At 43.2% G+C, this 25,680-nt stretch overlaps 1 protein-coding gene across 1 annotated transcript; it reads left to right on the forward strand.

Annotated features, from left to right (window-relative positions):
- The first annotated feature begins 876 nt into the window (after window positions 1-876).
- Window positions 877-11,007, forward strand: Bloc1s6 (biogenesis of lysosomal organelles complex 1 subunit 6). The gene is made up of 5 exons (NM_001025714.1): window positions 877-1,047; window positions 5,374-5,515; window positions 6,854-6,941; window positions 8,943-9,029; window positions 9,408-11,007. The coding sequence occupies exons 1-5, from the start codon at window positions 966-968 to the stop codon at window positions 9,525-9,527; spliced, it is 519 nt and encodes a 172-aa protein (NP_001020885.1). The 5' UTR covers window positions 877-965; the 3' UTR covers window positions 9,528-11,007.
- Window positions 11,008-25,680: the final 14,673 nt, after the last annotated feature.

A 25,680-nucleotide genomic window follows, 5' to 3' on the forward strand; every position in this document is an offset into this window, starting at 1 on the left:
TCAGTATTATATTTAATCACCCCTCATATTCAACCCTACCCCCCCCCTCCACACACACATCAGTTTTAAGATCCTTGGGCCCATGGAGGAGTACCCTTCCTATTTTAAGGTTGTGTTAACTAGTAGCTTTTATTCGTTGCCATGCACCCTAATATATGTAGAAGTCTCAGGGATTAGGCTGTGGACATTCTACAGTGGAGAGAGGAGGAGCTACCGCTAAAAAGTAGCTAAAGAGAAACGGAACATACTGATGGAGGACAATAGGGAGCTAGTGCATTCCAGAGGCATGACACTTTTATTTTTATTTAATTTTTTTTTGAGACAGCTTTAGCTATAGTACGGAAAACTGGACAGGTATAATTCGAGGAGCAACATTGGATGCTACTAGAGGTCAGAGTTTACAAAAGGGTAGAGGATCGTTACACTTGCTGTGGAGTTGAGTCTGTCCACGTCTACGTATTTTCCTTTAGAAGTCTCATCTTACAGGATCTCAGCAGGTGCTTTTGGTAATTTGTCTTAATTTGTTCAAATGATGCTCCAAGAAAGCCCTTACGTCATTTCCGAGTACTGGAAGAGATCCTAAAACAACGCTCAAGCTCAGAGTTCGTACTGACTAATTTAGCGGTTCGTGTTATTAAGGTTCTCGCTTAAATTGGACACAACACGGAAAAGATTCAGGCGGTTAGCTCTACGCTCGGCGCTCTAACCGTTCTTCCAGGTTCCACCGGCCACCCGCTGTGAAACCTAACCTGCACGCGCACAGCAACGTCCACTGTGCGGACGTGGGGGCGGGCTTTCCTGACTGGCAGTAACGTGCCGTGGCGGAAAGCGACGGTTTCCGCTTTCGTCACTTCCGTGTGCCAAGGCGGCTTTCGTCCGACTAGACGCTCGAACTTGTTAGGTTCCTACGTCTTGCCTTTGGCTTCTCCACACCACTCGCCCAACGCAGCGCCCAGTGCAGGGACATGAATGTTCCTGTGCCACCGCCCCCGGACGGGGTCCTTACGGGGCCCTCCGACAGCCTGGAGGCCGGCGAGCCTACGCCGGGTACGGCTGTTTTGCGGGGCGACTGCTCACAGGGGCCTGGACCTAGTGGGTGGGACTCCAGCGCAGGCTACCCTCCTGCCTAGAGCCCCAAGGCAAGGCAGCCTTGGTCCCGCGGGGAAACGCACTGTTGAGTGCGGTTTGTGTTGAAGGTTTGAGTTTGTGTTGCTTTTCAGCTGTTTGTCACGGGGTTAGTGGTTGGTGATGAGTCAGAGAGGTCGGTTTTTAGAAACCTATCCAATATTGGCTACTTGTGAAATACTCTGACTTCTTGGTAACATGACTTCATTCGATACTCCAGTTCTTGAAGAGATTTGAGCATTAATGCCCGAAGGCGACCGTTGAATGAAACATTTAATTTGCTACATAGCCAAATGGGCACTGTTTATGTATACCATCGCCTTTGTGAGATTGAGAACATCACCACATCACCACTCAAACCATTTTCTGTGCGCAATGGTTTATATAAAGGACACTAGGTGGACCCTCTAAAAATAATCTCTTCGTTCCAGAAATAGGAAGCTACAAATCACTCAGCATTTCCTGGCCATGTTTTTCTTTAATGACTCACCCCTTTCTTGACTTGTTCAATCACGTCAGTAAATACCCTCCCAATAGTACCTACTTTTTCTCTCCCTTCCTCCCTCCCTCTCATTTTTTTCTGTACATGACGCAGGAGTGGCATATATGCAAATAAAAGCAGTTGTCAGAGAGTAGGGCAGAGAGATAGGGACAGGACTTTTCTTTGTGCTATGCAAGATCCTTGGCCTCAGATGTCTGATCTTGTTATGGTGTGAGCTTACTCTCCCATGAAACTGAAATTGCACCCCCTGATTCAGTACCCTCTGTTTCACTAGAGGATTCCATTAGCATGTCCCGGTAGTTTGCACCCTGGTTCAAACAGTTCTAAAGCTACCATCTCTAGTCTCTCATTCTCTCATGTTTGTCCATGGTTGTAACTTTTCTGCCTAAGACAAGCTCCAGGCATGAATTCTTAGAGCCCTTAAATGGCTTCTGGCCACTTACTGAATTTCCCGTAGGATCGGCACTCGGATCCTCACAGGCTGGCTCACAGTGCATATTAATAGCTCACTGTTGCTTTTCTGTGCACGGCCTTGCTATCCATCCTCACCTTTACTCATTCTGTTTCCTTAATGTTGCATCCCTTCCGCTCCTGTCAGATTTGTATCCATGTGGAAGTGGTGGCCATAGTCTTAAGTTGGTGTGGTCTTTAGGAGGGTTTTGCAATATCAGAGATTGGACACATGTTCCATCCCAACCGTTTTCTAAGAATGTCTCCCATAGAAATAGGAACGTGCAAAGATTAGCTAGGAAGATCACGGCATCATTGTTTATTGGAAAATGAAAATAGTGTAATCTCTCCACAGGGGATTGGGTAAAGTACTATGGAATTTTGTCGTCTTTTTTTTTTTTTTTTTTTTCTTTTCTTTTTTTCGGAGCTGGGGACCGAACCCAGGGCCTTGTGCTTGCTAGGCAAGTGCTCTACCACTGAGCTAAATCCCCAACCCCGGAATTTTGTCGTCTTAAGATGAATGTGGTAGCTCCAGATGCATTGCTGAAGAAAGATACTTAAGATGTCTTTACGAGGAAACTTGCCATGTGTGGTAGCACATGCCAGCACTTAGGAAGCTGAATCGGGATCAAGGCCAGCCTTTGATAAACTTTGTCTTAAAACAGACAAACAAATAGAGGGCCTTCAGAACAGTGTGATGAAAAGATTATGTGCATGGCTGGGTAAAGAGTTTCTGGACATTCATGTGAGAAAACTGGAGAGTGACTGGAGTTAGATCATGAGAAGGACATTTGCTTTTGAGTTGTGCCTTTTTTCCATGGGTTTATGCTTTTACAATGATTAACAAAGAGAACAGAAGATGGGACTGGGGGATGAGGTGGGCATTCAGCGACTTCAACCCCCAGCCTTCCTTTAGTAATCATCTTAGACTGTCTGATTCCATGATTTTTGTAATGGCTTTCCATACTCCTCTGTATTGTGCACTCAGGGAAGAGAGTTTACCTTATTAATGTGACTAAGAAATTAACACACAGTAGGTATTCAGCATACATTCATTGCATGAATTTGGTAAGGACCCCCCTTTTTCTTTTAGAACTGTGTTTCTTATTTGTGACCCTTTCATATTTTCATTGCTACTTCATAACTGTAATTTTACTACTGTTATGAATCATAATGTAAATATCTGTGTTTTTTGGTGGACTTAGGCAACCCCTGTGAAAGGGGTTGCCACCACATGGTCAAAACCTTTGTTCTAGAGTTTCCCACAATGAAGTACCTGGAACTTAGTAACTAAATATGTATAAAAAAATTAACTGATATCTAGCCAATAATTGCTAATAATTAGAATGGGAAAGGGAGTCCTAGGAGTTAAAATGTGTGTGTGTGTGCATGTGTGCATGTGTGTTTATGTGTAGGGGTAGGCGGATTTATGGTTACATCTTAAAGTTGAAGTATCCTTGGTCAGGTATTTCTTTCTGCATCTATAATATATTGTCCATGTTTACTTGAAGTTGATGTTTGTTGTACTGTTATTGTAGACAAAACTTAAGCAGTGGAATTACTTGCCTATGTAAGCTTTTCATTGCTCTTCCAAAGGCACATTACCAGTGTGCTGTTCCCAAGTTTTCCTCCATCCTATTTCATTTTTGCTGTGGAGAATTTCAGTTTCTATGTAGCCCTTTCCCATTTGAGTTCTGTCTTGCAACTTTGAGAATTCCAGTTTGTTTGTGTTTTTAGGGTTAAAGTTAAATTGTTACAGAAGAAAGAACATCCAGTGTGTCTAACCACTGAGCTTCTCTCCAGCCTAGTCTTAATTTGATGTTCCTTGGTTTTTACTAGACTATAATTGACAACAGGTGTTTCAGAAGTTAACATTAACTATGGAATAGTTTCTGGGCACAATTTTAGTGAACACTTTACTTTTTTTTTTTTTTTTTTTTTTTTTTTTTTTTTTTTTTTTTTTTTTTTGTGCTGGGGACTGAACTCAGGGCCTTGTGCTTGCTAGGCAAGCGCTCTACCACTGAGCTAAATCCCCAACCTGAACACTTTACTTTTATCTCATTTAAAATCAATGATTGTGAAAAGCATAACATTCATTGACCCCACATTGAAGCTGTTGTGTACTATTTTTCTGGGAACAGTAATTGGTGAGTGGGTGTTTACCTTAGACATTTGAATGCCTGGAACAGGATGCAACGTCATTCCTGGCAGCAGGTCTAGACGAGGCCATCACATAAAGCTCACTTCCTATAGCAGATTAAGGCATGGAATGTTTTTCCTCCTTCTTCAAATAGAGTCATCACCTCACTGAACTTGTGTTAATAGGCCCAGTCCTGGGCCCCATTTACCAGCTGACTTTCCTAGCTATGGCCCTGGTTCACAGAAAGTGCTGTGTCTTAATTAATAAATGACAAAACAGTTCCCCCCTCCCAAAGCCTTTCTTTTGAGTTTAAAACAGGATTTTAGGTATTACATCTTTGTTTACATAATTTAACAATTTTATTTTCTTGTCTATTTGGTTATGAGCTTAGCCTTTAATGGTTAAGCCATCTTTCCAGTCCTCCCTGTAAGTTTTTATTTTCTTTGTGTGTATGTGTGTGTGTGGGGGTGGGGTGGGGGTAGGGTGGGGTTAAGAGATCAGATCACTGTATTCATGTGAAACTCAGAGAAAAGTTTTCAGGAGTCTGTTCTGTCTGTGGGTTTCAGGGATGGATGCCAGGAGGTCAGGGTTACATAGCAAGAACATGTACCCACTGAGCTGCCTGACCAGCCTCAGTCTATGTAATGTATGCATGCTTTTAAAGGCATTAATGTATTAACAACTCCTTAATTCAGTAGCTGTAAACTCATCCTTCATCCGGACTCATTTAATAAAATACAAAAATATGTAAATTTTTAATATGCTAATGTATATACTTTGAATATGCTAATGCATATAATTTAATATGCTAATGTACATAGACTTTGTTATATACTTACAGCTTAAAAATAACTTTTTCCCAGATGTGGTAATACATGGCTCAGAAGTCTCAGGCAGGGGGATTGAGAGTTCTAGGCTAGCATGGGCTACACAGGGAAACCTTGCCTCAAAATAAGAAATACTCAAAACAACACAAAAATACTTTTTTTTTTTTTTACAACGTGTTTTAGAGAAAGCTTAGAAGGAGCTTTAAAAGAAGCAGCTGTGTAATTCAAAGAGGGTTTGGGCTCTTCCCTCCTCCCTGGCTGAGCTCTCCCAGCCTTCTTACCCTGCAGCAGCATAGCACTTCCTAAGTTTGTTTTTGTCTTGAGCACAGGCTTAAGCGACAGGTCTCCAGATGAAGGACTGATAGAGGATTTGGCTTTGGAGGACAGAGCTGTAGAGCACCTGGTGGGAGGCCTGCTGTCCCACTACCTACCAGATCTGCAGAGGTCCAAGCGAGCACTCCAGGAACTCACGTAAGCCAACAGATGTCACCTGGTAATACCAGGGAGTATGAGAGTGTTGTCTTGTGGAACGTTGACTCATTGAGCATGCCTGTGTTCTGTCAATGGGAATCACGGAGTCACCTGTAGCTAGATGTAGGAAGTGAAGTAATACTCTTAGATAGTCTAGTTTCTTCGTAGTAGATGTTGAGAGTGATTGGTCCTCGTATGAGTTTGGATCACTTGTGTGTTTGAATGAATCAGTCTGTTCCCTCTGAAGTAGTCAGAGTTGTTGCAGTTTTATGTCCTTATAATACCAGCATATCAGCAGTGATGACTGACTCCTTCATGAGCGAGTCCTGGAATTTGCGCCTTTTCTTGTTTGATCTGGCCAGTGGCTTTTCAGTTTTACTGATACTGAAGCTGTTGTCTTCATGCTTAACCTCCGCTCCCACTGCCCACCTCCACCTCTGTTTTCCAGTTGTGACCCCCTGGGTTTTGCTCTTGTATTTGGCAAGTTGCTGGCTACTTTGTTCTCCACACTGTATTTCCTCCTCTGTGATCCCTAGTTTGGCACCAAAGGACAGACTAGGGAGTGACCTGTTGGTCTGCAGACCCAGGCCTGATGGTAGACATGTGATTGCCCTTCGGTCTCATTGATAATTCATTTTTCATCATAGCTCTCTATTTTGCAACAAACCATGTTATATTTTCCTTTAAAATGTTCATTTAGGTGACCTTTCACTGTCACTTAACTCTGTGATCATATTGCTCTGGGGAGGAACAGGAAGAAAGTTAGCTTTTCTCCTTCCATAGGGTTTGAATCTAAAGGTTAACAAACCCTTGAAATTGTCTGCTCTGACCTTCTGCCTGTGTACATGACATTTAGGTCAAGAGAAGCAACTTGAGTGTTTCAGACTACACAGCTGTGAGGGAAAGGCTTGTGATCCTTGAGGAAATACTGACCCTCAGTACTGTATCTTTTCCAAGCCTAAGTCAGGAAATTCTTGGTTTCTAGTTTACTTTGGGGGATGCATACAAAACTGAGTTTCATGAGCAAAATACTATAAAAGAACCTTTGGGGTGATAATGCAGGATATTGCTACAGTAAAAGACTCTGCAGTAATCTGATTATTTTAGTTATTAAAGTCTGAAATTGCATCAAGAATGCAGTGTACACTAGTTGTCAGAGTCTATCTTTGGAATGTGATACTGGGAACGGTTACTCTGCGGCAGTTAAGTCTTGGAGAGACACTGTGTTGCCTGCTGCATTTCCAGTTTTCCCCTTTAGCCAGAATGAATGTGATTCTGTGAAATGAACCAATACTTAGAAAATGTAAAATTGGCTTTGGCTGTGTGCTTTTGTTTCAGACAGAACCAAGTTGTGTTACTAGATACACTGGAACAAGAGATTTCAAAATTTAAAGAATGCCACTCCATGCTGGACATCAATGCTTTGGTAAGTATGGTTACCTTAGCTAGAGCTTAATGAGCTCTGATTTAGAAAGGCTCTGCACTTCTGCATTTTAATGATCGTATCCTCTAACTTCTGTGTGTGGAATTGGTCTTTTTAGCAAATCTCGATGCTTTGTTACAATTCCCATGGTGTTGGCTTTCACACGCTGAGCATGTATTAGGAAATTCAGCTTTGTTTGCATTATGGAGAAGATCTCAGGAAATGATAAGAGGAAAACAGAAAGTAAGGAACAGTCGAGGCACTGTTTCTACCACCAAGGAAAGTGCAGGACTTTTTGAAGGGCCAATTGTGTGGTTTCTTAATTAATGCTCAATTGTGAGTATTCCTGGCACCATGATGAGTGGCACCTGAGGGTGAGTAGTTAGTTAGATCATGAATTTCCCTGGAAGCCGATGGAAGAAGAACAGATAGTCTTTAAGAAAACAGACTTGGCATAAGCAAGGCCATGTTGCTCCTTTCCCTCCCTGGACATTAGCAATTAGCTGCTTGTCTGCATGACCTGGGAAGGACTCCTGCACACCTCAGCAGTAGACCTCTCACTGGACAGAGGTGGGTTAGGATTGTCTTCCTTACATATCCATCATGTTCTGCACTAGAGACAGGCTTGCTGTGCAGAGCAACCTTCTCAGCGGCTCCCTGACTCTGTGTGAAGGAGTGAGCACAGCCACACTGACTCCCTCACACTGTGATTGGACAGGTGCTTGTTACCAGTGAAAGTGGAATAAATGAGCAGAGCTCTGTCGAGTCAGCCCGGAAGGACAGAGCTGAATTTCTCCCCTGTTTCTTCCCTTTGCCCCAGAGTGGTTTTAGTTCTCATGTAGGAATGGAGAGATGGCTCAGTGGTTAAGAGCAATGACTGCTCTTCCAGAGGTCCTGAGTTCAAATCCCAGCAACCACATGGTGACTCACAACCATCTATAATGAGATCTGATGCCCTCTTCTGGTGTGTCTGAAGATAGCTACAGGGTACTTATAATAAATAAATAAATAAATGAATGAATGAATGAATGAATAAATAAATAAATAAATAAATAAATAAATAAATAAATTTTTAGAAATGGGGATGGGAAGGCCCTCAAAGAGACACGTAAAACATCTGTGAACTGACTTGTGGCTATGTCAGAGGTAGCTACTCTCTGTAGGCTGGCCTCTTGTTCTCTCTGTTGTCTGAGAATAAGGTTCCCTTCCCATTCTCTCTTCCACATGCCAGGCCCCATCACCCTTCAGCGTCTCCTAATAGGAGACTTCCCTTTTGGCTTCTGGCTGAGACACAGAATGTGTACTCTGGGAAAGAAGTTCATGTCCTTTAATGACTATGTTGTCATTCTGACCTCAAGAGGCATGACTGAGTTTGTTCTCTCAGAGTCTGGGCACTGACTGGGTTTCCCTGACAGGAAGACAGCACTCCCTGTCCTATGTACTGGTTCTCAAAAAGGCAGTAGTGACTATTAAACTTTTTAGTTTATGTGACATGTTTTTGAAGCAAATACTGTTTGCTATATAATATAAATGTATGTTTTATGTTTAATAAGCCTTTTTTGAGAGGACAGTCAATGAGAGACAAGTCAGTCAGTCTCTCTCTCTGTGTCTCTGTCTCTCTCTGTCTCTGTCTCTCTCTGTCTCTCTCTTTCTTTCTCTCTCTCTCTCTCTGTGTGTGTGTGTGTGTGTGTGTGTGTGTGTGTGTGTGTGTGTGTGTGTGTGTGTAGCCCTGACTGGCCTGGAACTTAATATACAGACCAAGCTGGCTTTAGACTCCCACAGCTCTACCTGTCTGCTTTCTGAGTACTGGGATTATTTTTTGTCAACTGAATTGAATCAGCTATTTTCAAAATTCTGCTAATAGTTGAATAAAATCTGTATCATAGAATTTAAAATATGGCCATAATTGAGGCTCTAAATTTCCAGCTCAGAAGGATGCACTATAGTTTGAGTGTTGACAAATTTGCATTCTTGGCATTTCATCTGTCTGCTCTGACTGTTAAGTTCACGGAAGCGAAGCACTATCACGCCAAGCTGGTGACCATAAGGAAAGAGATGTTGCTGCTCCACGAGAAAACATCCAAGCTGAAAGTGAGTGGACCTGCCTCATTCTTAACACCGCTGAATACTCATCCTTCTCAGTATCTGTTTGCACTTCTGTACTTTATGTACAGTAAGATACGAACTCATGCTCCATTGTCTCCCTTTAAAAATGAAGTCCCTTGCCTCCTCCACCAGTCCCTGGGCTAGTGGGCTCATCTCTGCACATGAGCTTGCAATCACACTTAATATGAGCTTGGAGTAAGGTTTATTTTGTTTTAAATTAAGGGGACTTTAAATTACTCCAAATAAATTTAAAAATTAAACATGGAATTTATTAATACATATTGAATAACTCAAGTCACTCTTTTCTCTTTTTTTTAAGTCATGCCATAAACGTATACCCCCCACCCCCTTCTCTCTCCACAGAAAAGAGCACTGAAGCTGCAGCAGCAGAGGCAGAAAGAGGAGCTGGAGAGAGAGCAGCAGCGAGAGAGGGAGTTTGAAAGAGAGAAGCAGCTGACAGCCAAGCCAGCCAAGAGGACGTGAGGAGCCTGCTTTCCAGTTCCTGTCCCATCCTGCTTTCTGGATGTCCAGTGCTGCATACAGAGAGCGAGGCGTGGATGGTGCCTTACGCCCTGGCATGCCTTGAGTCTTTCCCAGGGTTGTATGTGTCCAAGACTTCACTCAAGAAGCCTTGTTGATACTTATGTTTTCAACTCTTGCTTAACTTTAAAATTTATTATTTTGATCTTAAATCACTTGTAAACTGAAAACACTGGTTATTGTAAGAGTCTGGATACAGTTCAAAATGAGGCGAAGGTCTGACCGTCTTAAGAGTCAGTTTTAGTTTCAGTTTCTCCTTTTCTGAGGACAGGCCTTCCCTGCACAGCCACACTGATTTCTGGCAACTCCTTTTTATTGTTTAAAGAGAAACTCCAATTGTTTGACCGTAATTCTCCCAGAAAGAGAGCTGCCAAGCTTTTATGAAGAACTTGTGAAGTGTATGTCACTGGTGAGGCCAGCACCTGAGACGTAGGCTGGGAGTAGATACAGACAGACTCTCCAGCCGTTCTCCTCTGTTTTCCAGTCTTGCTGCTGATAGAGATTTTGGGTTTAGGGCAGGATTCTATTCATTCCTCAAGCTGTGCAGCAATGGTGGGCCTGCCAGATACTCAAAGGTGTGTCTGTGTCTGTCTGTGTGTCTGTGTCTGTCTGTGTGTGTGTGTTTGCATGTGCATGCTAAGTCATCACTGTGTAACAATGTCTCTGTGTTTTTTCTTTTCCTCTCTCCTTTTTTTTTCTCCTAGAGACAGGCTCTCTATAAAGCCCTGGCTGTCCTGGTACTCACTGTGGAGACCAGGCTGGCCTCAAACAATCCACTTGCCTCTTTCCCCAGTGCTGGGATTAAAGGTGTGCACTGCCACACCTTGTTTGAAGTAGAACAGAGTCTGCTACTGCTCACAGCATATGTAAAGAACACAGAAGAGGCCCGATTGATGCCTTTGCTGTTTTCTAGACCTTTCCCTCTCCTGTGTAGGAACTTACTCTGTAGGCAAGATGAAGTCTCCTTGTTGGAAATCAAGAGTGCAGTAGTTTACTCCCCATTTTAGTGTTTAATAGGAAGCTCGTTTCTAGCCCCTACTTTGAGTGAGCAGCACCAAGCTACAAAGGTGTCTGATTAGAATGAGCATCTTTTATAACCCATGGTACACTTTTAGTAGGCTGGAATTACTACCTCTGATCACATACTGGGCGATGTGGAGATCATTAAAGATGACCAGTGCTAAGAACTCGTCAGCTTAAAGGCTGTTTCTTTGAAGGAGCCCTTTCCTTTTTAATGAATGAATTGTGATCTCACAGTCATTGACTTGACTTCTGTTCAAGAATACAAATGAGGTTATTTGAACGGCTGTTACCCTTTGTCACTTACTGTCACTTCTAGAGCAAAAGTCATTAGGACTTGCAGGACAATGCCATTACATTACAGAATGTACTTATTACAATAAAATATCTGATATCTGGCAAAGGCTGGAGATGGCTTTTCATGCTGACTTCACACCAACGGTGTTAGTCATTTCAAGTGTTCCCGGACACTTCTGGACACTTCCTCAGTCTCTTAAAGTGAATCTGTTCTTTGTTTTGCTTAGAGTTTCTGCCCGTGATTCTGGTGTACCTTAAAGGATGAGACACGTCTGGGTCTGGTTGCCACTGGCGGGGTTTTCCACACTAAGTCAAATGTCCTTTTCACCTGGGAACTTAAAGTGTAGAATCCTCAGTTCTTACCCACTAGTTCTGATGCCATAGAAGATTTAGCGTGCTCTACATTATTCTGATGCAAGGGACGGTGGTATAGACTGTCCAGGGATTTACATTCATAAGCAATGGAATAGTTTGAAAGCTACCTAGTAATTTGTGGAGTTAATCTTAAGAAATAAATTATTCACTACTGCTTTGGATAGAATCAGATTTAAAACTGAACCTTAGCTGGCAGGAAATGAAGAGTCTTAGTTAATTGGACTTTTTGACTTGTATCAAAATAAATCATGTTTAATGAATGGATGGGTGGCAATGTGGCACATATGTTTTGAGAATTATATTAAGTTCTAAAGACTTTTTAACATATCAAAAAGATGGACTGGAGAGATGGCTCAGCAGTTAAGAGCAATGACTACTCTTTCAGAGGACCAGAGTTCTATTCCTAGCTCCCACACAGCTCACAACCATCTGTACCTCCAGTTCCAGAGGATCGAGTCCCCTCATCTGGCCTCTGCTAGCATCAGACACATATGTGGTGCACCTACTCACACACAGACAAAACACTCACCCACATAATAGAGAAATAAATCTACAAAAAGAAATATACATCATTACCCACACTTTAAGGTCAGAAGTCAATCAGAAACACCATGGGCGATGAAACCCTAAAATTTTAGTTGTATTTCAGTACCATGGAAACACAATAACTAGACATACCTTTATAACAGCCTTGCTGTGTTTTTCAACAAATAGAAATTGGCCGAAAGAAAAGTTGCCTTTGTTTTGATATAATATCAGATATGTATGGTGCTGACACATGGGGCGTTCATTTTGAACTGACTTCGTCATGAGTACCATGTAAATGTGCAGACGTTGAATGTAGTGGAGATGTGTCCACAGTGAATTTTGGTGTAGATTCAGTTCACCAGTACCAGTTGTATGCCCAAACACCTTTGTCTGATTTTGATCTTACAAATGAAAACTACTTTTTATGAACTTAATAAAAACAGCAGATTCACCCAGTATTGTTTATCAGTCACCATTCTGTACACAGCAGCGTATATTCCTCTTTCTGTTCATTACTTCAGACATTTGTTTTGCTACCTCTCCTGTTTTGTTGCTCTTTTTAAAGATTTATTTATTTTATGTATACGAGTACACTGTAGCTGTCTTCAGACACACCAGAAGAGGGCTCATTACAGATGGTTGTGAGCCACCATGTGGTTGCTGGGAATTGAACTCAGGACCTCTGGAAGAACAGTCAGTGCTCTTAACCACTGAGCCATCTCTCCAGTCCTGTTTTGTTGCTCTTAATGTCCTCCATGTATTGAATGTTCTTTTTTTTTTTTCCTTTTTTCTTTTTTTCGGAGCTGGGGACTGAACCCTGGGCCTTGCGCTTGCTAGGCAAGCGCTCTACCACTGAGCTAAATCCCCAACCGTGTATTGAATGTTCTTTATATTTCATCCCCCCACCCCCCAAAAAAAAGGCCAGGCCAGGGGCTGGAGAGTTCTCTTAACTGCCTGTGCAAAGGACCCACATTTGGTTCCCAGGTAGCTTCATCGGGTAGCTCCCAGTCACCTCTAACTCCAGTTCCTCGGGATCTGACACCTCTTCTGAGGTGCCTGTGTGGTACTTATACATGCACTCAGGGATTCAGGCGTACACATAAAAACAAATCCTTTTTTTAAAAAAGTAATTACCAGTCCACTGATGAAATCCCATCGGACAGGTGATGGAAGTGCCATCCAAGACTGGCTGGAGCCTCCAACACCGGAAAGTTAGCTCTTCTTTGAGAGTAAATAGAACTATAGGCTGGGTGTGGGAACAGCCATGGGTAATGGCTGGAGAGTTGAAAGTTTGAGGCTACTCTGGGCTACAGCCTGAGACTCTGTCAAAAAACCCAAAACCCATCATTTTAAGTGGTTTGGTAGGAAGTACTTAAAGCCATAGCTGCCTGTGTAAATGCTGCCTTTAAATAAGAGAGTTCCAGTAGTAGAGCATTGTAGGCTGCATTCAGTGGTGATTGTCTCTGGAGAAGGCAGAGCTTGAAACTTTCTCTGAGACCTGTGTGTATATCTGTCAGTGCTGGCTCTATAGATCTCATCAAATTCATTATATACTTGATACACACCATATATTTCACCGTAGTATATATGCTTTATTCCATAGCCATGGTTTTTAGAATTGAGCCTCCGAACATAACTGTTCACATTTGAAAACTTGTTCAGCTTCCTTTTGGATGAAGAGAGTTCCCGTGTCTTTTGTTATTCAGATCAAGCAAACCAGTAGCATTTCTGTTAGTTTACTCTTGCTCTGCCCACGTGTGTGGCCAGAGTCCATCTAGCAGGCAAAGCAGAAACTCCATAGGAATGGCAGTCATGGGATTGGGTGCACTGTGGGGAAAGCTGCAGTGTAAGTGAGGAGTCGGGTTGAGAGGAGATCTAGTCATAGTCTCTGAATAATAGGGGTGGCTTAGAGATATATAAAGAAATGAAAATTCCCCCAAAGATAAAATGGTAGAAGGCTATTCTACCATCACCTTTCTGTAAACTGAGAAAGAGGAACCTGGGATTGTGGCCCACAACCATCCTTATTCCTCCCAACGCCAGGGAGGAGAGAAAGATTAGAGGGGAAAGGAATGTAGGTCTCTTTAAACTGCTTCCTGCTGATTCTGGGTGCTGAGTTCCTTGGGGCAAGTCCAACCTACATCTCATCAACATCTTTTTATTTTTCCATTTATTTATTCACTTTACATCCCGATTGAAGCCCCACCCTCCCAGTCTTCCCTCCCCGCTCTGGGAGAACCCCCTGGGTACCAACTCACCGTGGCACATCAAGTCACTGCAGGACTAGGCACATCCTTACTCACTGAGGTCAGACAAGGCAGCCCGGTTAGGGGAACAGAATCTGCAGGCAAGCAAGAGTCAGGGACAGCAACAGCCCCTGCTCCTGTTGTTGGGGGACTTGGAAAGAAGAACAAGCCGTCATCTGCTAAATATGTGTGGGGGTTGGGGGACTAGGTCCAGCCAATATATGCTCTTTGATTGGTGGTTCAGTCTCTGGGAGACCCCCAGGGTCCAGATTAGTTGACTCTGATGGTCTTCTGTGGGATCCCTATCCTCTCCAGGTCCCTCAATCCTTCTCCCAACTCTTCTACAAGACTCCGTGCTCTAATGTTTAGCATCTCTTTCAGTTAGCTGCTGGGTGGAGTCTCTCAGAGGATGGTTATGCTAGGCTCCTGTATCATTAATAGTGTCAGGGATTCCTTCTTGCCCATGGGATGGGTCTCAAGTTGGGATCATAATTGGTTGGCCATTTCCTCAGCCTCTGCTCGGTCTTTGATCCTGCACTTATTGTAGACAGGACAATTTTTGGGTTGAAAGTTTCGTGGGTGGGTTGGGAGTTCTGCCTGGCTACAGGAGGTGGCCACTGCAGCCTCCATATCCCCACTGATAGGAGTCTCAGTTAGAGTCACTCTCATAGGCTCCCTGAAGCCTATCTTAGAAACAACCCTCCCCCCATTTCTGTCCATTCTTTCCTCTCTCCCCAGCTCTCCCCACATATGGTCTCTACCCCATTTCTATCCCCAACTCCTCCCCCACCCAGTTTCCTTCCTCCCTCCACTTCTGATGACTATTTCCCCTTCTGAGTGAGTTTCTACTATCCTCCCTTGGACCCTCCTTGGTTATTTGGCTTCTATGGGTCTGTGGATTGCAGCATGGGTATCCTCTATTTATGGCTAATATCCACCTAGAAGTGAGCACATACCATGCTTGTTCTTTTAGGTATTTTCTAGTTCCATTCATTTGCCTGCAAATTTCATGATGTTCTTGTTTTTAATAGCTGAGTAGTATCCCACTGTGTAAATGGACCACATTTTCTTTATTTGTTCTTCATTTGGGTTATTTCCTGTTTCTGGCTGTCACAAATAAAGCTGGTATGAACATAATAGAACAGGTGTCCCTGTGGTATAGTGCATATATGCCCAGGAGTGTTATAGCTGGGTCTTCAGGTAGAACTATTCCCAAATTTTCTGGGGAACTGATAGATTGATTTCCAGAGTGGTTGTACAAGTTTGCACTCCCACCAGCAATGGAGGAGTGTTCCACTTTCCCCACATCCTCACCAGTGTCTGCTGTCACTTGAGGTTTTGATCTTAGCCATTCTGGTGCAATGGATGTGCTGACATTACACAGAGACTCAACTCTCCACTGAATGTCACAGTAGCAGAAGTACTGGGATACAAGGTAAACAGGAAGTGGGGCCAGGGTATAAAAGACCCCTCATGGTGACACACTTCCTCCAACAATGCTCCACCTCCTAAAGGTTCCACAACCTTCACTAAGGCACCACCACCAGGAGACCAAGTGTTCGAACACATGAACCTATTGGAGGACATTTCATAGCCAAGTCTCATCACCATTTATTTATTATTATTTTTTTTTTTGGTTCTTTTTTTCGGAGCTGGGGACCGAACCCAGGGCCTTGCGCTTCCCAGGCAAGCGCTCTACCACTGAGCTAAATCCCCAACCCCTCATCACCATTTATTAAAGAGAAAAGTAAATTTGTATGCTAACGAAACGATGTACTTACTTTACACAGAGACTCAGATCTCCACCGGAAAGTTAGTGCTGCAGGATGATAAATCCCAAAGCATCTCCAGTGTTTTTTAGAGTTGATAAGTTTGATTTTTATAATTGTCAGTTCTGAGGACACCATTTCATAAATTCATAGTATAAAGTCGTAAAGGTGTGTTTAGGATCATGATAGAAATTAGTGGAAGGGCATCATTCATAATCCCAAGTTGAAATTCATTCAATTAAAAAAAAAAGGGGGGGGGAATGAATGTCACCAAACAGCAGTTTAGAAAAACAAAACATTCTAATGCAAAGCCCAGAGACACACTAATTTGGTGTGCACTGAGAAAGTTGGTAGGGAAATATCACAATCCACCGTTTTCTGTAATGGAGCTATTATGTTTCTGTAGGAAGAGAAAGCTTTAGTGTGCACAGTAAAAACACTGCAGCTCACAGCACATGGTGACCTTGGGTCTTAGCTGAAGCAGCTCATTACTTCTGAGCCGTGGCAGCTTGTGTTGCACAAAGTACTTGTTGGGTGTTCAGAACCAAGACTGCTATGACGTACTGGGAAACTCAGCCAGAGACACCTTGGATTCCTTACCTGCTGGATTCTTCATTAATTTTTGACTATTACACATTCAAAACTGTTTTACTCTTGCCAACTGTTGCGTGGTCCCTACACTTGGTTACACGACTTCATACAGGTTCACAACCCACAGTTTAAGAAAAGAAGGTTCCCACCACTGCCTTTTGAGTTGTTGGCCAATGGAGCCACATAGACTCCCGCCTCAAACATTACAGTCAATGTTCTTGACTCCTCTCCATAACGTCACAGTAAGACCTTACTGTGAAGACATCACACACTTGAGGCACAGAACTTGGAGAAATCACGTTAGTACTCACCAGGAACCTTAGTCCCCTTTGGCTTCCATCAATAATTTTGACTGATGCTATTCAGGATTCTGGAGGAGAAAATTATTTCTCAGTCTCACTTTGCTGGGAAACCTGCAAGCCCCGATGGTGACTTGACTGACAGGATCTGCCCACTGGTGTCATAGTAGCATAAATGTTATGGGAATAACTAACCGCTTTGTGACTGGATCTGAGGCCCCCTTCATGAAGTGTAACCAATATCTAGCACTGTTAAAGATGCTTGCAGTTAGACAGGCCTCAGGGGAGAACCTAAAACTATTATCCCGCTAAATAACAGTATTAAAATGACTTCTGATCATTAACATGAATCAGGGCATCTCTCAGTCTTCGTCAGAGGAGGCGTTTGCAGTAGATGGTAATTAACACATAGATACCTCCCACCCCAAGTCAGTGTGCAGAAAACCAGAGACTGTTGTGCTTAGGCACGGAGGGGAGCACATCCTTCCCCACCAGTGCCCTGGGATCTTCACGGAATAAAGGGCAAATGGTTTTAAGAACTGGAGGTGGTTAATAGCATCAAAGAAACTGTGTTTCCCAGGCACAGCGAGGCAGTTTGTACTTACAGCCATGACAGCAAGCACACGCTTTGCACATGCTCACACCAGGAACAATAAACCTCTGCGCAGAGGGCAAAGGGCAGGTATGTAATCCCACCACTAGCTGAAGAGCCATTGGTGTTTGATAGCTGTCGAAAGATGGGCAGAAGTCCCTTTTCTTCAGGATCTCCCTTAGGAGAAAACCCCCTCGGTTGGATAAGCCCTTCACCACACCCTGCATTCTGGAGGGTGATCTACTTCCTGCAAATGGTATGTTCTGCTCTTGAGGGAATCCACTGGGTGACATCTGACCAGGGTTGGGGAATTTCTTGATTGCTGAGACTCTGTGACACATTTTGCGAGTTCAGCACCAACACTGATTCAGGTTATGCTATTCCTGCCACCCAGGGGGTGTGGCAAAGATGGGCTCTTCTGCTAAGGGAAGCAAACACCAACCTTCCCAAAAGGGCAGGAGAACTCGCTGAGTGGCAAGGTGGAATCCATACCAGCAGGTCACAAATGGACACACACACACACACACACACACACACGCACACGCACAAACCCAAGCCAAATTCACCACTAAACTATACCTCTGGTTCCTCAGAGTGCTAAAGAGTGGAAAGGACACGGGGGTTCTGGCCAGTGCTATGGACAAACAGGTCTATGAAGATCTTCAGCTCTGGAAAGAGATGAGAGACTAAGGACAGCTACTCTGGGGCCTTTATATTCCAGACCAGCCAGCCAGTAGCATGACTGATGAGTCTATTATGATGTGTTCCCAAAGAAGTATCTATAGCCTTACTCTGGTAACAGTTAATGTATCTTTAAGATGTTCTTATGCATTTTAGTCTCATTTAAAGACATCTTCAGCGCACGGTCTAGACAAGTATTTGACCAAATATCTGGGTGCCATGACCTAACCAGGCTGCCATGTAAAACTCACCATTACAGTTGGCTTTTGGTGTATATTTGAGTATATATAATTGACTCTAACATATGTCTGACTGGCTGTCCTTCCATCCATGTCTATAATAAAATGGATTACATACATACAAAGTAAATGTTATTACAATATAATTCTTTAAACTAGGAGATAACTAGGAGGCCTCTAATCCCTGGATAACTCAAGGTTTTCATGAGCGATTACATATATAATTAAGCCCACTATAATACTAGGTTCCAAGATCTTGAGTAGCAAATAAATTCAAAGACTACAAATGGATTAGAAAGTAGAAACTAGAGGTCCTGTGTGCTGTTTAGATTTATATATTTCCATCAACAGAGGGCTCCTCATATCTCTCAAGAATTAGCTTGAAGATGACATGGGCAATTGCATTCTAAGTTCAGGTAAAACAGTTTTAACTGACTAGACCACATATGGAGCAATGCTGCCATCTTGTGGTACTTTGCAGTATTTCGCTCCCCCAGAACAGATTCTGTAATACTTCATTTGCTTTGATTTGCTAAGCCGTTTTGATGATGATGAATAATTATTAATTTACATTTCAAATGTCTCCATTCCCAGTCTCCACTCCACAAACCCACAAACCCCGCCTCTCTTCCCCCTCCCCTTTGCCTCTAAGAGGGTGCTCCCCACCCATCCACCATTGTAGAACAATACAAATTGATCCATTTTTATCTTTTTTGTACAATGCTCAAGTCCAAGTGGATCAAGGACTTACACATAAAACAAGAAGAGAAAGTGGAAAAGAGCCTCAAACACATTGGCACAGGGGAAAGTTTCCTGAATGAACATCAGACTCTAAGATCAACGATCGACAAATGGAACCTCATGAACCCGAAAAGCTTCTGTAGGGCAAAGGACACTGTTAGTAGGACAAAACAGCACATTCAATAGAGGGCTAATATCCAAAAAGACAAAGAACTCAAGAAGCTAGACTCGAGGAAGGAGTAAGCTACAAGGGCTATGGAGGTGTTAATATTCCCTGGCCCTGTAAGAAGTAGAATTTTGTGTCCCACTATATGCAATATAATGGTCATGAGAATGCACCTTATAGACCGTCAACAGCAGGGTGCCTACTTGACCACACAGCCTAGAGCCTTTGCTCTGAGACCCTTTACGGTGTTTGTGTTGAGGTGTGGTACTGAGCTCAGTAGGATGCTGAAGCAGGTTTAGCCCTGAGAGCAGCGTCAGCTACAGTATTTGTAGAAGATGCAGTAGAACCAGAGGCAGGACTTCTGGTTCAATATTATTCAGATTTCAAAATGGCAGCCTCGATGCACTAGTCAAGAGGAGGCCCCATGTGGTCTGGCAGCTTACATTCTCATTAATCTGCTTTTACTTGGAAAATATGCATTTGGCTTCAGCTTTCCTGCGTTAGCTGGGGTGATGATATGTGTTTCCCTCTTCATTCGTTAACGTTGTATAGTCCAATGATCAGCTTTTGTAAGTGAATTCCTCCTTGCGTTTCAAGAGTAAACCTTACTTAGTAGTCATGGTGTATAGTTTGTTAGTATTTTGTTGAGAATTTTTGTGTCAATTACATAATTAGTATAATTTTTTCTCACATCTTTAGAATGAGTTAAGGAGTTAGTCCTTCCTATTAGGTTTTTGAGATAAGTTTGAGGAAACTTGGAGTTAGTTCTTCAAATGTTTGATGGAATTCACTTGGGAAGGCTTCAAGTTCAGGGCCTTTCTTTGCTGATATGTATACATCTATATATGTATACGTGTATACGTGTATATATGTATATGTGTATACGTATACATATGTATATATGCATATGTGTATATATGTATATGTGTATACGTGTACACATGTATATATGCATATGTGTATATGTATATGTGTATATATGTACATATGTATGTGTGTATACGTGTATATATGCATACATGTATGTGTGTATATGTGTGTATGTGTTTATATGTATACATGTATTACTGATTAAACCTAATTGCTTACTAGTAGCCTACTTGAATAATCTATGCTCTCATGATTTAGTCTTAGTTTTGTGAGTTTTGTAATTTGCCCATTTTATGTAGATTATCAAATCTATTACTTTATAATAATTATTCACTCTTACAATCATTTGTATCTCTGTAGAGTTGGTAGTTATGTCTCTCTATATTAGCTTTCTCATTGCTGTTGCAAAATATCTGGCAAGAAGCAACTTAATGCAGGGTTAATTTTGTCTTATTGGTCTGTTCTAGGAGACACAATCTGTCACAGCAGGGCGAGCATGGCAGGTGGCAGATGTGTGTGGGGGGTGCTGGTCACCTTGCAACTGCAATCAAGAAGCCAAGGGTGAACAGAAGGTTTGATGACCTTCTGAAACAGTGCCACCATCTGGGGACCAAGTGTTAATATATGAATCTATGGGAAACATTTCACAGTCAAACTACAATAATCCATATTTATATTTTTATTGTAATAATTTCAGTGTTCTTTCTATATATCTTCTTATGGGATGGGGAAGACACTATGTTGCTCAGACTAGCCTCAAAATTTCAATTCTGCCTCAGTTTCCTTAGTAGTTTGGATCCCAGGAGTTCTGCCTCAGGTTCACAGGTGTGCATCATTGACAGTGTTCTCTTTATATCTGGAGAAAGATTTTTCAAGTTCACTGTCTTTTACATATTATTACTTTCCTGCATTCCTTTTAGATTATGTTTACCTTTTAATTTTTGTTGTTTTTCTACTTCTGGTAATTTAAGGGTTATCTTTTTATTCCTTTTCTAATTACTTGAGTTATAAAAGTTACTTGTCAATTTGAGTACTTGGGGCTGCAACAGAAGAGTCACTCAGGGAAACAATAGTATTAGACTTCTTCCGTATCTAGATATGAACCAGACACTGAAGGCTAAGTAGGCCAGGGACAATCTATCTCTGTGACCTTTGAATGGCAGTTTTGATGGACAAAGGATTCTTGGTGAATATTCTGAATATATTGGGTACAGTGTTAGGATCATTAATTTCTGGTGAGAAGCCTCATGACCTTATTGTGGACCCCTTGTATATGGTGAGTCATTTCAGTCTTGCTGAGGAGCTCAGGGGGCCAGGCTTGCGCACCCAACACATGCTTTTACCCACGGTGTCTAGAACTTAGTCTTATATAACACCTTCAGCCCCACCTATGAACTTGTAGTCCTCATAACACAATCACCTCAAAGGTCTCACTTCTTAATACTGTTACAATGGCAATAAAATTCCAACACAAGCTTCGGAGGGGACAAACACAAATCACAGTAATAACATAATAACACGGGAACTATAAAAACCAAGCAGTAATCACCAACCGAATACTTTTTCTTTGCCAGGTACAGCGCCAGTCAGTCTTAAATATTAACTTGTTACATTTTACAAGGATCATATGAGACAGGAACTTTAGGAACAATCCATCTGCCGATGCAGTTAACTGAGGCTAATTAGTACATTCTCCTTGAGAAAGGTGATGTGCCTGGGCCACACCCCTGCTCTGCATCATTGTAAAATGTGGATACCCAGCAGAACCCATTGTGGATGAAGGGCTTAGACAGATGGTAAATTATGTGTGGACAAAGACCTTGTATTTACAAAGCCTATAAGAGACGTTGTTCTCTACCGCTATTGTCTAGCATGCAAACCCCTTCCGCATTTGAAACAGAACACCTATTATGGTAGTACTGGTGTGAGCAGCAGGACCAAGCATGCTCTCCTCATGACCTGTCAATGGTACCAAGCATGCTCTCTTCCTGTCTTGGCAGCTATGATGCTAGTGGTTCATGTACAGTCAGCCAAGTGAACACTTTCTCTAAAGACTTGAATTCTTGCTTCTTTGATATTTGTGGCACTCCGTCCATCACTCATGGTGGTGTTGGGGGTATCCTGGGAGTGTCCAGCCTGCTTCTGGTAATGAACATGGTAAGATGTACCCAAAGATGCAATAGTGGCACTTAATATCTAGGGGTAACCAATTGTTGTCTAATCAGACTTAAGGATCACTTAATAGGACAGAATACATGATTGGTCCTGTAACCCTAGCCAACTACTAATGGTTGGTGAGGTCATGAACCCCAGAGGAAAACCTATAACTGACACTTTCCCAACTCAATTCTAAATACTTACCTTTACAGTCCCAGATAGTGTAGGTCTCACCCCTCACCAAAGAAACTTCCTTTGCAGCAGGCGGAGACCATCACAGAGAGACACCTCAAAGCTCAGGGCACATCATGGAATGGGGGTGATAAGACTGTGAGTCACAGGACCAGGATGTCTGCTGTGAGATAGTGTCTTCCATATACAGCAGGAACTGCACACTTGAAATTTCAACAATAAGGTCACCTAAGCAAGATGCACGCAGTGACAATAGCAGTTGACATTCCAACGTGGGTGGAGGGAACCTCATAGATCTTATCACAGATGAAGAGCTGCAGGCAGTGATGGCTGCCGAGACAGGGGAAAATCAGTCATCTCCTGGGATGAGGCCCTGTAATCCCAGGAGGTCAGCCCTAAGTGCATATACACATGAGCAACACTAAATGGACTTAGCAGGATATGTATATATATATGTATATATTATCAATGATAAAGAGAAGAAGTCATGAAATTGAGGGAGATGTTCAAGGGGTTGAAGTGAGGAGAAGGTAGTGTGGAAATGTACAATGTGTGGGAAATCTCAAAAAGAAAATAAATTTTATTTTTTTAGGGAGAAGAAAAATAATACCAGCAAAAAGACGTTTAGGCTCTGTCTTCGTTAGGGTTTTATTGCTATGAACAGACACAGTGGCCAAGGCAACTCTTATAAAGGACAACATTTAATTGGGGCTGGCTTACAGGTTCAGAGGTTCAGTCCATCATCATCAAGGCAGGAGCATGACAGCATCCAGGCAGGCATAGTGCAGGAGGAGCTGAGAGGTCTACATCTTCATCTGAAGGCTGCTAGCAGAATCTTGGCTTCCAGGGAGCTAGGGTGAGGGTCTTAAGGCCACCCCCACAGTGACACACCTACTCCAACAAGGCCACCTCCTAATAGTGCCACTCCCTGGGCCAAGCGTATTCAAACCATCACAGGCTTTGACTCCTTAGAACTTTCCTAAGTCAGGTTTATGCTCCTGGCCACCATCACTCCAGCATTTGATGGAAGCCTTCTACCAATCTCTCTTAAGTTAATGTGTCCATAACTGGCATCTTGCTTGTGACCAATGCTGATTGGGGTAGGGCGCTTCCTATTTGAAGTACCTGTGTATCCATTAGTGCTTTCTGACCGGAAAATAACTTGATCTTCTGTGATGCAGATGAAAGAACTCTAACTACGCTGTAGCTTGATACAATTTTGGTCATTTAAAGCAGTTTGGCTGTGAGGAAAGCGGCAATCTGGGAGAGATTGGAACTGCCTTTTAAAGGCCACATATGAAAAGATAATATGTTCTCTGTATTTCTGCTCACTTCCCTTCTGGTTAGGAGACTTCCTGTTGGTCAGTCAGGAGGGACACTGTGTGCTGTTTGCTCCAGAAATCCCCACCCCCCACTTCCCGGTGAATCTCAGGGTAGCTCCTGAGGATTAGTGTCTCTTTGGATGAGTGCCTATCACAGGTGGGCAGGATTAGCTACTCCTCTAGCTACACATTCACCCAAGGAAGTGTTTGCTTCAGGGACGAGGGCGGGGCTTGTTTAATGGGCTCCAAGCAGGTGCATTTAAAGTGGCAAGCCTGCAGGACTCCTCTGCCCTTACTTCAGCATCTATGATTTTGACAGGCTCCTGCTTTCCTTTCCACTCTCATTGCTGCTCATTCCTGCTGGTGCCCTTCCTAACCTGGGTCGGCATGACTTCCCAGGGGGTCACAGTCTGTATTTCCTTATCTTCAGATCTTCTTGGATAGGGATTTGTTCCTCCCCACCATGCCCCCTCCCCCACTATGCCCCCTCCCCACCATGCCCCCTCCCCCACTATGCTCCCTCCCCCTGTGCCCCCTCCCCACTATGCCCCCTCCCCACCATGCCCTCTTGCCACCCTTTAATATTTCTCTTTGTTTCCCATCTCACTGTCTGCACACTCACTACTCTGGAAACCACCTATGAACGGGAATCAAGTGTAGGTTCAGACAGCAGCCACCACAGGGCTTACAAGATGGAAAATAACTGGCGGAGGGACGAGTGACTGGGCTGACGAGCTGGGCCAGCAGGTAAGGATGCCTACCTGGTTCTAAGCCTGATGGCCTGGGTCCCTCTGTTGGAGGACAGGATAGACTTTGGGAAGTGACCTCTAACTTCCACAGGTGCCTCGTGGCACACAGGCACACGTACACACAGAATAAGTCAATAAAAAATTATGACAATGGAGGACATCCTCAGCCTCCACGTCTGATGGGCAAGTCACCAGCTCTCACTGGTGGGAAGAAGGGACTTCAGTAGGAGAATAGAATGACACACAGAAGCCCCACAGTGAAGGAACTATTCAGGACAAGGCTATTAACACCATTCTCCAGCCACAGACCTCCAAACACCCTGCAAGGGAACCGCCCTTGATTCCTTCACAGGAACCAGGGCTTCTCGGAGAAGAAGAATAGTGTGAATTGGTTTGGAAATATGTGTGTGTGGAGTTTTATTTTTGTCAAAAATTTGGGCTACAATTGTTGGTCTTTAGAGGGTGGAAATCAAGGTTATGTTCAGTACCATAAACAGTTAACTGTCCTGAGGCCTGAACAATTCTCCCGGTGACCCGCCCCTTGTTTCAACTTTCAAGAATGTGAAACATTTTATTGATAAAATAAATTCAGTTTAGGAGAGAGCGTAGCAAACATTAAGGATTTTTTTTAAAACAGTAGTCTTAAAACGCTGTTTCCAGCGTTTCCATTTGGTTTTGTTTCCAAGGTTGTTTACTAGATTTACCTGTCGCTGCACAAAACCAGAAAGTCACAAGGAGGCAGGGCTGCAGGGCTGCCACCAGGGTTACCATCAAACACATAATTGTTCTAGCTATGTCACCAAGCGATTTTACCACAGATGCTTCAGAGTGAAGGCAGAAGGTTTGAAATTAGAGACTCAGAAACTATTAAAACGCACATATCAAACAAGTGCAAAAGAAACTGTTTTTACACTTAAAAAAAGCATTTGCGTGCCCTCTGAGTTTTTTTTTTTTAAAGATGAGACCTTAGCAACGTTTAGGGACCGTATTTGTTTTAACGAATGGTGCCCCGGTCCCTGTCTTGTGCCTTCAAACTGTCAGTCCACTTTAGAAGGGGCGGAAGGGTGACTTGACAGGTATCCAAAGAACAACCCCCAAGAGCCAGCAGGTTCCAGGGGAAGGTGGCCCTGTCTTCACCCTACGCATAAGAAAAGCGTCTAGGCTGCATCGGGACAGTCGCGGGTCACGGGGACTGCCCCTCGGTTTGTTCCCCGCCCGAGTTCGGTGTTGGGCAGCGCCCGGGGCGGCCTTTCCTGGGCGGG

The sequence above is a fragment of the Rattus norvegicus genome, chromosome 3 (genome assembly GCF_036323735.1).
Source record: "Rattus norvegicus strain BN/NHsdMcwi chromosome 3, GRCr8, whole genome shotgun sequence".
NCBI lineage: Eukaryota > Metazoa > Chordata > Mammalia > Rodentia > Muridae > Rattus > Rattus norvegicus.